General features: G+C 41.0%; 1 protein-coding gene across 2 annotated transcripts in view; it reads left to right on the top strand.

The window, feature by feature from the left end:
* Positions 1–10,802, top strand: part of LOC117525255 (ELL-associated factor 2-like) — a 35,252-nt gene extending 24,450 nt beyond the window's left edge. The window contains exons 5-7 of one of the 2 annotated variants that reach the window (XM_034187096.1): positions 6,995–7,164; positions 7,383–7,392; positions 9,949–10,103. In XM_034187096.1, the coding sequence (XP_034042987.1) occupies positions 6,995–7,164; positions 7,383–7,392; positions 9,949–9,992 (224 nt within the window). In that variant the 3' untranslated portion in view covers positions 9,993–10,103. Of the gene's footprint in view, positions 1–6,994; positions 7,165–7,382; positions 7,393–9,948; positions 10,104–10,653 lie in introns of those variants that run through there. The other variant, XM_034187095.1, reaches the window with a different exon arrangement.
* The last annotated feature ends 2,280 nt before the right edge of the window (positions 10,803–13,082 follow it).

Here is a 13,082-nt window from a genome sequence, read left to right as displayed (position 1 = left end):
GGATTTAAGAAATTGGCCAGATTTCTAGAAATGAGAGCTGCTCCATCCAAAGTGGGATGGATGCCGTCTCTCCTAACAAGACCAAGTTTTCCCCAGAAGCTTTGCCAATTATCTATGAAGCCCACCTCATTTTTTGGACACCACTCAGACAGCCAGCAATTCAAGGAGAACATGCGGCTAAACATGTCACTCCTGGTCCGATTGGATAGGGGCCCAGAGAAAACTACAGAGTCCGACATTGTTTTTGCAAAGTTACACACCGATTCAATGTTAATTTTAGTGACCTCCGATTGGCGTAACCGGGTGTCATTACTGCCGACGTGAATTACAATCTTACGCTTAGCCTTAGCCAGCAGTTTCAAATTTCCTTCATTGTCGCCTGCTGTGGCCCCCGGAAGACAATTGACTATGGTTGCTGGTGTCGCCAACTTCACATTTCTCAAAACAGTCGTCAATAACCAGAGTTTGATCCTCGGTGGGTGTGTCGTCGAGTTGGGAAAAATGGTTAGAAATGTGGACGGGTTGGCGGTGTACACGGGGCTTCTGTTTAGAACTACGCTTCCTCCTCACAGTCACCCAGTCGGCCTGCTTTCCCGGCTGCTCGGGATCTGCCAGAGGGAAACTAACGGCGGCTAAGCTACCTTGGTCCGCACCGACTACAGGGGCCTGGCTAGCTGTAGAATTTTCCACGGTGTGGAGCCGAGTCTCCAATTCACCTAGTCTGGCCTCCAAAGCTACGAATAAGCTACACTTATTACAAGTACCATTACTGCTAAAGGAGGCCGAGGAATAACTAAACATTTCACACCCAGAGCAGAAAAGTGCAGGAGAGACAGGAGAAGCCGCCATGCTAAACCGGCTAAGAGCTAGTAGCTGCGCTAAGCTAGCGGATTCCTAAAACACACAAAGTGAATAATGTGTAAATAATTTAGAGATGATTCAGCAGAGGGAGTGCTTTAGTTAAGGCACGTGAAGATTACACTGTGAAACAAATCGTTATCTAGGTAACTAGATCAATCTAACTGCACAGATTAAACAGCTAACAGATACAGCAAAACACTGCTGTGCTCCGGAACAGGAAGTGATACAATACTGCAGTGAGAGCCAACCACCAGTAGAGGCCAAGAGGTTAATATCTGTGGATGTTCAGGGTGGAGCCCTCATGATGTCCAGGAAGTTTGATGGATCTGTCATAAAGTATGAGGGCATGACAGCTGTTTGAAGTGAAACAGCGTGCTCCGAAATGCTGGCCAAAGTTTGACGAACCCTAGCAGCCACGCCTTTTGACCTACAGAACTTTTACTTACTTTTGATCAGCATGGGTTCATGATGATGTGTACCAAATTTGAAGATGTTTGGATGAAATCCCTAGGACGGGTCTGTTCAAATGTAAGTAGTGGAAATGGCAAAAATGACCTCAAAATCGAAACTTCATATCAAAATGGCCGACTTCCTGTCGACATTTCACCACTATGTTAAGAGACTTTTTTGTGCATTGCAGCATGGTAAATATGAGTACCAAATTTCAAGAATCTATGTAAAAAAAAAAACAAATCGGGTGGGTCTTTGGAAAATTTGTAGGGGGCACCATTTCACTGCAACCATGTGCAACACCACCAAAATATCAAATTTCAGATCTGGCCAAACGACTTTGCAAAGTTTGGTGAGTTTTTGAGCGTGGGAAAGGGATGAAATTTGGGCTTGAAAACTGTAAAGAATAATAAATGTCCATTCGGCTGTTCCCATTTTATTTGGGGTCGCCATAGCGGATACAGCCAGATCCACAATGGTATTTGGCACAAGTTTTACGCTGAGGTCTGCCATCCAAGTATTAACCAGATCCTGCACTGCTTATCTTCTGAGATCTGATGGGATCAGGCTGACAGAGTAAACTGACTGCGCTGTAAAGAATAATAAATAAATAATAATAACAAAGCACGATTTCAAGAGGGTCCTCGTCTGGCGACTTCATCATCGCTCAGGCCCTAAATGTGTATCATTTATACAGTGTTGACAGTCTGCATCAATTGTGGGATTGTACAGAACTTACTTGCACATAGTTCTATCACAATTCTTTGACTCTTTCTGCATTGCGTTCAAATGGCGCCCTGTAGACCTGCTTCATCCTCAGATTATTTCTGTGCAAGACACGACACATTTCTTGATTTCTTCACCATTTTTCAGAGAATATGAATGGTAACACAAAACTTTTTTTCACTCATGGTTAGTGGTTGGGTGAAGTCAAATTACTCTCATCATAAGTTTACATACCCCTGTTCATAATATCGTGTATAACATCAGTGACAGCTTGGAGTCTTTTGTTGTTGATGTGGACGAGGCTCTCTGATGGTAAATCTGCCACTGAATGTGTCTTGGACTATTTACATCAGTTACGAAGAAATACAAATTGTATGGCCCTCTATGGTAAATCTGCATGGAGTAGACAGTTTTTGAAAACTGAGTGACTGTGCAAGAAGGAGAAGAGTGAGGAAAGCCACCAAGACATCAGACAACCCATAAGTTATAGGCTTCTGTGGCTGTGATTGAAGAAACTGTGCACAGTGCAAACTTTGCATTTTGCAGTTATACAGCTTCATGATGAAGTGTTGTAGAGGAAAATTTTCTTTAAAAAAACCTGAAAATGTATCGACAAATTGCCAGAAGGTATATCTGAGATGCTTTTACATGTCTGTCTGCAGACTACAGCTGCTAACAGCACCTGCCATCAACTTCAACAACTTCAACTTTTTTTCTTATATAGCGCCAAATCACAACAAACAGTTGCCCCAAGGCGCTCCATATTGTAAGGCAAGGCCATACAATAATTATAAAAAACCCCAACGGTCAAAACGACCCCCTATGAGCAAGCACTTGGCAACAGTGGGAAGGAAAAACTCCCTCTTAACAGGAAGAAACCTCCAGCAGAACCAGGCTCAGGGAGGGGCAGTCTTCTGCTGAGACTGGTTGGGGCTGAGGGAAAAAAACAGGAAAAAGACATGCCGTGAAGGGGGGCAGAGATCGATCACTAATGATTAAATGCAGAGTGATGCATACGGAGCAAAAAGAGAAAGAAACAGTGCATCATGGGAACCCCCCCACAATCTACGTCTAAAGCAGCATAACCAAGGGATGGTCCAGGGTCACCCGATCCAGCCCTAACTATAAGCCTTAGCAAAAAGGAAAGTTTTAAGCCTAATCTTAAAAGTAGAGAGGGTATCTGTCTCCCTGATCTGAATTGGGAGCTGGTTCCACAGGAGAGGAGCCTGAAAGCTGAAGGCTCTGCCTCCCATTCTACTCTTACAAACCCTAGGAACTACAAGTAAGCCCGCAGTCTGAGAGCGAAGCGCTCTATTGGGGTGATATGGTACTATGAGGTCCCTAAGATAAGATGGGACCTGATTATTCAAAACCTTATAAGTAAGAAGAAGAATGTTAATTCTAGAATAGAATTAACAGGAAGCCAATGAAGAGAGGCCAACACGGGTGAGATATGCTCTCTCCTGCTAGTCCCCGTCAGTACTCTAGCTGCAGCATTCTGAACCAACTGAAGGCTTTTTAGGGAACTTTTAGGACAACCTGATAATAATGAATTACAATAGTCCAGCCTAGAGGAAATAAATGCATGAATTAGTTTTTCAGCATCACTCTGAGACAAGACCTTTCTGATTTTAGAGATATTGCGTAAATGCAAAAAGGCAGTCCTACATATTTGTTTAATATGCGCTTTGAATGACATATCCTGATCAAAAATGACTCCAAGATTTCTCACAGTATTACTAGAGATCAGGGAAATGCCATCCAGAGTAACGATCTGGTTAGACACCATGCTTCTAAGATTTGTGGGGCCAAGTACAATAACTTCAGTTTTATCTGAGTTTAAAAGCAGGAAATTAGAGGTCATCCATGTCTTTATGTCTGTAAGACAATCCTGCAGTTTAGCTAATTGGTGTGTATCCTCTGGCTTCATGGATAGATAAAGCTGGGTATCATCTGCGTAACAATGAAAATTTAAGCAATACCGTCTAATAATACTGCCTAAGGGAAGCATGTATAAAGTGAATAAAATTGGTCCTAGCACAGAACCTTGTGGAACTCCATAATTAACTTTAGTCTGTGAAGAAGATTCCCCATTTACATGAACAAACTGTAATCTATTAGACAAATATGATTCAAACCACCGCAGCGCAGTGCCTTTAATACCTATGACATGCTCTAATCTCTGTAATAAAATTTATTGTCAACAGTATCAAAAGCAGCACTGAGGTCCAACAGAACAAGCACAGAGATAAGTCCACTGTCCGAAGCCATAAGAAGATCATTTGTAACCTTCACTAATGCTGTTTCTGTACTATGATGAATTCTAAAACCTGACTGAAACTCTTCAAATAGACCATTCCTCTGCAGGTGATCAGTTAGCTGTTTTACAACTACCCTCTCAAGAATCTTTGAGAGAAAAGGAAGGTTGGAAATTGGCCTATAATTAGCTAAGATAGCTGGGTCAAGTGATGGCTTTTTAAGTAATGGTTTAATTACTGCCACCTTAAAGGCCTGTGGTACATAACCAACTAACAAAGATAGATTGATCATATTTAAGATTGAAGCATTAAATAATGGTAGGACTTCCTTGAGCAGCCTGGCAGGAATGGGGTCCAATAAACATGCCGATGGTTTGGACGAAGCAACCAATGAAAATAACTCAGACAGAACAACCGGAGAGAAAGAGTCTAACCAAATACCGGCATCACTGAAAGCAGCCAAAGATAACGATACATCTTTGGGATGGTTATGAGTAATTTTTTCTCTAATAGTCAAAATTTTGTTAGCAAAGAAAGTCATGAAGTCATTACTAGTTAAAGTTAATGGAATACTCAGCTCAATAGAGCTCTGACTGTCAGCTTAGTTACAGTGCTGAAAAGAAACCTGAGGTTATTCTTATTTTCTTCAAATAGTGATGAGTAGAAAGATGTCCTAGCTTTACGGAGGGCTTTTTTTTTTATAGAGCAACAAACTCTTTTTCCAGGCTAAGTGAAGATCTTCTAAATTAGTGAGACGCCATTTCCTCTCCAACTTACGGGTTATCTGCTTTAAGCTACGAGTTTGTGAGTTATACCACGGAGTCAGACACTTCTGATTTAAAGCTCTCTTTTTCAGAGGAGCTACAGCATCCAAAGTTGTCTTCAAAGAGGATGTAAAACTATTGACGAGATACTCTAACTCCCTTACAGAGTTTAGGTAGCTACTCTGCTCTGTGTTGGTATATGACATTAGAGAACATAACGAAGGAATCATATCCTTAAACCTAGTTACAGCGCTTTCTGAAAGACTTCTAGTGTAATGAAACTTATTCCCCACTGCAGGGTAGTCCATCAGGGTAAATGTAAATGTTATTAAAAAATGATCAGACAGAAGGGAGTTTTCAGGGAATACTGTTAAGTCTTCTATTTCCATACCATAAGTCAGAACAAGATCTAAGATATGATTAAAGTGGTGGGTGGACTCATTTACTTTTTGAGCAAAGCCGATAGAGTCTAATAGATTAAATGCAGTGTTGAGGCTGTCATTCTCAGCATCTGTGTGGATATTAAAATCGCCCACTATAATTATCTTATCTGAGCTAAGCACTAAGTCAGACAAAAGGTCTGAAAATTCACAGAGAAACTCACAGTAACGACCAGGTGGACGATAGATAATAACAAATAAAACTGGTTTTGGGACTTCCAATTTGGATGGACAAGACTAAGAGACAAGCTTTCAAATGAATTAAAGCTCTGTCTAGGTTTTTGATTAATTAATAAGCTGGAATGGAAGATTGCTGCTAATCCTCCGCCACGGCCCGTGCTACGAGCATTCTGACAGTTAGTGTGACTCAGGGGTGTTGACTCATTTAAACTAACATATTCATCCTGCTGTAACCAGGTTTCTGTTAGGCAGAATAAATCAATACGTTGATCAATTATTATATCATTTACCAACAGGGACTTAGAAGAGAGAGACCTAATGTTTAATAGACCACATTTAACTGTTTTAGTCTGTGGTGCAATTGAAGGTGCTATATTATTTTTTCTTTTTGAATTTTTATGCTTAAATAGATTTTTGCTGGTTATTGGTGGTCTGGGAGCAGGCACCATCTCTACGGGGATGGGGCAACGAGGGGATGGCAGGGGGAGAGAAGCTGCAGAGAGGTGTATAAGACCACAGCTCTGCCTCCTGGTCCCAACGCTGGACAGTCACAGTTTGGAGGATCCAAGAAAATTGGCCAGATTTCTAGAAATGAGAGCTGCTCCATCTAAAGTGGGATGGATGCCATCTCTCCTAACAAGACCAGGTTTTCCCCAGAAGCTTTGCCAATTATCAATGAAGCCCACCTCATTTTTTGGACACCACTCAGACAGCCAGCAATTCAAGGAGAACATGCGGCTAAACATGTCACTCCTGGTCCGACTGGGGAGGGGCCCAGAGAAAACTACAGAGTCCGACATTGTTTTTGCAAAGTTACACACCGATTTAATGTTAATTTTAGTGACCTCCGATTGGCGTAACCGAGTGTCATTACTGCCGACGTGAATTACAATCTTACCAAATTTACGCTTAGCCTTAGCCAGCAATTTCAAATGTCCTTCGATGTCGCCTGCTCTGGCCCCCCGAAGACAATTGACAATGGTTGCTGGTGTCGCTAACTTCACATTTCTCAAAACAGAGTCGCCAATAACCAGAGTTTGATCCTCGGCGAGTGTATCGTCGAGTGGGGAAAAACGGTTAGAGATGTGAACGGGTTGACGGTGTACACGGGGCTTCTGTTTAGGGCTACGCTTCCTCCTCACAGTCACCCAGTCAGCCTGCTTTCCCGACTGCTCGGGATCTGCCAGGGGGGAACTAGCGGCGGCTAAGCATCATATGAGATATTTCTTCTTTTCATGATATGCACTGTGCATGTCACTCCTTGAATGAGTCTGATTATTTTGCTCTCTCTTTTGTGTCTCCTTTCTGTATGCAGAGTTGATGGCTGAGGCACAGGTCATGGACCAAATGAACAGCAGTGACAGCTCCTCTGGATCCAGCAGCTCTTCATCCTCGAGTAGTGAGGACAGCTCCAGCAGCAGTGATTCAGAGGATGAGGGGGTTTCAGCGTCCAGTTTGGCCCTGGCCAGTCAAAGCGTGCCAGTCAAGACCAACAGTGGCCCATATGAAACGGGGGGCGGCATTCTCGGTGAGTTGCTCTCCCATCACTATGTTTCTGAGGTAGCTTCTCTATTTTGGCTCAGTCCCTGCCGCTGTGGCTTTTATGTAGCTTTCTGTTTGTCCATCCATCTGTTCATCCTGTAGTCAGTTTTCGTTGTCCACCAACTTCACCACATCCTTTATGGTAAAGAGATCAGATGGGTTTCTCTTTAGGAAAACTTCAGATTTCTTGCGTGATTTTCTCTACAACCATGATTTTTCCTTAACATGTGCTTTAAATGTGAATTTAACACATGATAGATATTTGGGCTGAAATGATTCCTCGAATAATTGGATTACTAAAATGCTTTGAGGCAAAATTCTCTGCCTCAAGGCTTTCTTTAATTCACTACTATGTGCACAATACATGAACAGCGCACCATAAAGCGCATGCAAAGCGCAGAATGCAAAATGGAGGTGGACGGAGATGAAAATGGTGAGTGGCAGGGAGCACAAAATAGCCCATGGAGAAAATATCACAAACTGTCGAAGTGTGGGCCCATTATCAAGTAAAACGAAAGTAAAGCACAGTACAATGCGTGTACTGCAACACAGAATTAGTTTTCCATAACAGCACTTCTTCCATGATACAGCACCTGATCTGAAAACATCCAGTTTATGTATCGAGCCTGCCAAGCACACCCAACAGGTGATGTTAATGTCACGTTCACTAAAGTATTTAATTTAGAATGATTGGAAGTAGGATGGGTATTGTTAAGAATCTATAAATTATACGTAATTCTGTTCACATTGTGCCGGAGCTCGCTGGTGGTTGGAGATAATAGCTCCTGCTGCTTGCTATGACGAAAACGTTTGTTGTTGTCTCACGAAAGCTCAGCTGATGAAACAAGATTAGTTCGACTATTTACCCAGACTTACAACAAATATGAGTAAAGTAAATCATTTTATGCACTTTTTGTGGTTTCTTGAGGCATTTTGTGAATGCAGAAATGTGCTCCGACTTCAAAACATGCTCTTCTGACATAAGCCACAAAATACAATATTGTACAATAATATTGTACAATAGTATTGTACATTATTATCACTTTACCAAGGCGTTGCTAGGCCAGTATCATAGATTTACATCTACGCTATCTGGCTATACCCGCCCGCTGTGCGTACACAAATGACGTCATAGCGCGCACAACCCAAGAACTGTCCACAGAGGAAAACATAAAAAGGCAAGAAGTGTGTGTGTTGGTCCCAATATGGATATTTTGGATGATTTTCTCATGGTTAGTACGACAATGACCAGCGCGGCCAAAGCAGCCATAATCAGGATGCACTGCTGAATTCGGAGAGCAGCGCGCGCCAACCGACACTACAAAAGTTAAAGTGAGCCAACTTGTTATGCACGCGTTACGTGTTGTGTATCTCAGTAAAGTGATAATAATACAAATAACATGCTGTTGTCGTGCGGTATGCATTTTCTGGGTCCCTCCGTTCATGGCCAGTCGCCCGCAATGACAGATTTTCGCTCGGGTTTGACGAGGGTGAATATCTGTCACTGCGGGCGACTGGGCATGAACATCGGCCTCTGAAAATGCATACCGCCCTCCAAAAGCATGTTATTGTATTAATATTGGTACAATATACAATATAGTAGTGTACAATATACTGGCTGTTCATGCCAGTATATTGTACCCTCTCTTCTTCTGTGGCGTTTAATGGCAGCCAGCATTCTTATTGTTGCATTGCTGCAACCTTCTGCATCTTTCCATTATAGCAGTATTAAATCCTCAAGTCAAGTGTGTTTAAGTATTTAAAAAGCCAACACTTCCCCCTCCCACTTTAATGTAATCTTTATTTAACCAGGTTAGGCCCATTGAGATCAAGATCTCTTTTACAAGGGAGACCTGGACAATGATAAAATTTCCAATTCACCTAACCTGCTCATCCTATGTCTAAAATACTTCCAGCAGAAACTTCTTTCAAGCCTAACATGACAATATGTTTCAAGTTTTTTGGGTTATCTTTAAAATTAATCCAGAATATGCCAATGCCACTTAAATGGACTCATTTTCTTTCTTTAAAGAAGCAGCTACCAGTTAAGTTAGGCCACCAAAGTCTGCAAGTAAAAAGGTTTTTTTTTTTTTTAAGAGGAGTTGAACTGGTTGTTCATTAAACTGACTTATTATTTTCTTTGTCATGTGTAACTTAAATTAAGCTTAAGTAAATTCATGAAGTTAAACTTTTTATCCAAATACTTGGTTAATCGCCGGAATAATCGATAGAACACTCAATTACTAAAATAATCGATAGCTGCAGCCCTAACTGATATATTTCAAGAATGGATCAAACCATAGGGAAAGAGGACAAAATCAAATGCCGTGTCAAAAGTGTGGTTTAAATCACTATCAAGACAGCGTAAAGCAGAGCTCATTTGCTGTTTGGCTCATACACATCAGGACCTTTTAGGAAAGAAAATGATTTCATAGCATGCATGATTTTTTAAAAAATTTATTTCATTTACGTATATAGTAAACATGCACTCAGACATTTTTCAGGGGACTTTAGAAACCCTGTATATGTGATGTTGTTGAGCATCGTATTGTTTTCACTAAAAATGTTGAATATATTATCGTTAATAATGTACCTGTAAAATTTCTCCCCATAGTAAATAAATTGTCATCCCATAATATTAACAGTCTTTGATAACATATTAACATATTTGGGAACCGTGTTTGTGGACTAGATTGTGCTAAAAGTGACTTTTGATTTGTGTTCCAGAGAATGACCTCCAGCTGAGTGAATCAGGCAGTGAAAGTGACTGACCAGCACGAGTGCCCTGCCTGTTGACATCAGATGGATTTTTAGTAACGATTCAGCGGATGCACCATTCTTTTCTTTTCTGTGGAATCAACCCTCCATCACTGATTCTCTCAGCAAACTCCAGAGTAATGTTAGATTTAATGTTTCATGAGCTGTTGCATCAAAACAAGAATGGCTTATCAAAGCAGCGTGATGTGGTTGATACAAAGGAACAAAGTGTGTCCACCAGCCTTCTTTCCTATCACTGCTGAAACTGAGCAAGCAGAATGACCTCCCAGAACTGTTAAGAACACACTGTCCCCTTTTCTGCATTTCACCTCAGCGGTGCTACAAACTTTGGTTGTGCCTTAGATCAGATACAGTCGGGTCCATAAGTATGTGGACAGGGAGACTTTTTTTTTTGCCATTTTGCTGTCAAACAGTTAAGATGTGTTTGTAGACTTTAGTTCTGTGGGTTCAACAAAAATATGTGAACCGCTGAGGACTTAACCATTTGGATATACAATAGCTCAAATTAGAGTTAAGTAATTGGACAAAGTAAATATAATAACACAAACCATCACTTTTACAGCCAGTATATTGTTCACATTTTTGTTAAAGCCCTCCACTGTGGTGGTTTATGGAGGCACAACTACAAAAGTGTCACTGTCTAATTACTTACAGACCTGCTGTTAGTTTTAGGATCACATTTCTCAGCTGGATTAGTTTTTCAGTTTTGTCCCTGGAGTGTCACTTTGTTTAGAGTATATTTTCTTAAGTAATTATGACTTGAAGATGTTTCCTTTGGATCACTCAGTCTACAGTAATTACCTCTGCCAACAGAATTGTTTTTACAGAGGATTCATATCCTGATATTCAAGAAATGATTCAATTTTCAAGGTCAAAGTCAGGAAAAATCCCTCTATACTTTAAGATTGAACAAATTTTCAAAGATTTATAACTGTCAAAAAAGATAGTAATTCTTTCATATTTATAGAGTGTTATGTAGGATTGTATCCTTTATCGACTGACAAAGTTTGATCCAGATCTGATCCAGACTGTAGATTTTGTGGCCATTTAAATTTAACATTGAAAACCCCATTTAATGTATAATTTTACATTATATCTTAATCAAATGTGCCCGAATCACTCTCATATTTGAAAGTGAGGTGCAGACTGGTTCTCACTATCATGCCCCCCCCCCGCCATGCTACAGCTCACAGATCGACTGGATAAATGTTTAGTTTAATGCTTTGAAAAAAAATGATTGTGGTGGATGTCAGGGCTCGTGATGGATTGACACAGGAAACAGGTGGAGACCAATGCAGACTCTAAGACATGGCTGGTTGTGATGAATAAAAAGCTTCTAACTTCTAGCTTCTAACCATCTTGTAACCAGGCAGTAGATTTGGTACACAGGTAGTCAGATAACAAGGCAGAGGTATCAGACAGGGTACAGGCTGGGACACGGTCAGTAATACTAACTGAGGTCATACCAATGGCGTCGAGGAGTATCACAGGCAAAAACAGAAGCAGAGTCAATATACAACCTGAGTTCAGGATTAAGGCAAGAAGGCTGGAGCATTAAGCAAGATCAAACCACTGAGAAGCAAACAGGACATAAACTAAATAGAGAACAAAATCAACAATCGGGCAGTGAGTGGTGGAACTGTAACGGCTTAAATAAGGAGGAAACTGATCAAGGTGATGTGAAGCAGGTGTGTGGAAGTCTCTGGAAGGGGGTGTGACCAGGGAAGACAAAGATTGTGCATAGTGCAAGATAGTGATGGAAGGAAAACACAGAATGGAGTGATGAAAGAGACAAAGACACGTGAGCAGAGCGGGAGTGGATGAAAACAGAGCAGAAAGAGTCATAGTGAGAGATGAAGACATGAGCTGCTGCAGGGTGGATGATTGATTCACTCTGTTTGCTTACTTTTCTGCAGAAAAAAAATGTAATTGTTATTGTGTGTGTATTTCTTTCATGCACCTATTTTCAAATAAAATCTTTTTTTTTTTCTTGATGAATTTATTAATAGAGTGTTGGAAATAAAGAGTGGAAGAACACAGCCCCGAACTGTATGTTTGTGTTTTATGGTTTGATCTTAACAAGACAGTCACAACAATTTATACACATGATCTACACATTCTTTATGTTGCTGCTTTACATTTAAATCAAATCAAATCAATTTTATTTATAAAGCGCCAAATCACAACAAACAGTTGCCCCAAGGCGCTTTATATTGTAAGGCAAGGCCACACAATAATTATGGAAAAACCCCAACGGTCAAAACAACCCCCTGTGAGCAAGCACTTGGCGACAGTGGGAAGGAAAAACTCCCTTTTAACAGGAAGAAACCTTCAGCAGAACCAGGCTCAGGGAGGGGCAGTCTTCTGCTGAGACTGGTTGGGGCTGAGGGAGAGAACCAGGAAAAAGAAATGCTGTGGAGGGGAGCAGAGATCGATCACTAATGATTAAATGCAGAGTGGTGCATACAGAGCAAAAAGAGAAAGAAACAGTGCATCATGGGAACCCCTCAGCAGTCTAAGTCTATAGCAGCATAACTAAGGGATGGTTCAGGGTCACCTGATCCAGCCTAACTATAAGCTTTAGCAAAAAGGAAAGTTTTAAGCCTAATCTTAAAAGTAGAGAGGGTGTCTGTCTCAATGATCTGAATTGGGAGCTGGTTCCACAGGAGAGGAGCCTGAAAGCTGAAGGCTCTGCCTCCCATTCTACTCTTACAAACCCTAGGAACTACAAGTAAGCCTGCAGTCTGAGAGCGAAGCGCTCTATTGGGGTGATATGGTACTACGAGGTCCCTAAGATAAGATGGGACCTGATTATTCAAAACCTTATAAGTAAGAAGAAGAATTTTAAATTCTATTCTAGAATTAACAGGAAGCCAATGAAGAGAGGCCAATATGGGTGAGATATGCTCTCTCCTTCTAGTCCCCGTCAGTACTCTAGCTGCAGCATTTTGAATTAACTGAAGGCTTTTCAGGGAACTTTTAGGACAACCTGATAATAATTAATTACAATAGTCCAGCCTAGAGGAAATAAATGCATGAATTAGTTTTTCAGCATCACTCTGAGACAAGACCTTTCTAATTTT

Source organism: Thalassophryne amazonica, chromosome 14, assembly GCF_902500255.1.
Source record: "Thalassophryne amazonica chromosome 14, fThaAma1.1, whole genome shotgun sequence".
Classification (NCBI taxonomy): domain Eukaryota; kingdom Metazoa; phylum Chordata; class Actinopteri; order Batrachoidiformes; family Batrachoididae; genus Thalassophryne; species Thalassophryne amazonica.
The sequence above is the reverse complement of the archived record's forward strand: the minus strand, read 5'-3'. Positions and strand labels throughout refer to the sequence as shown.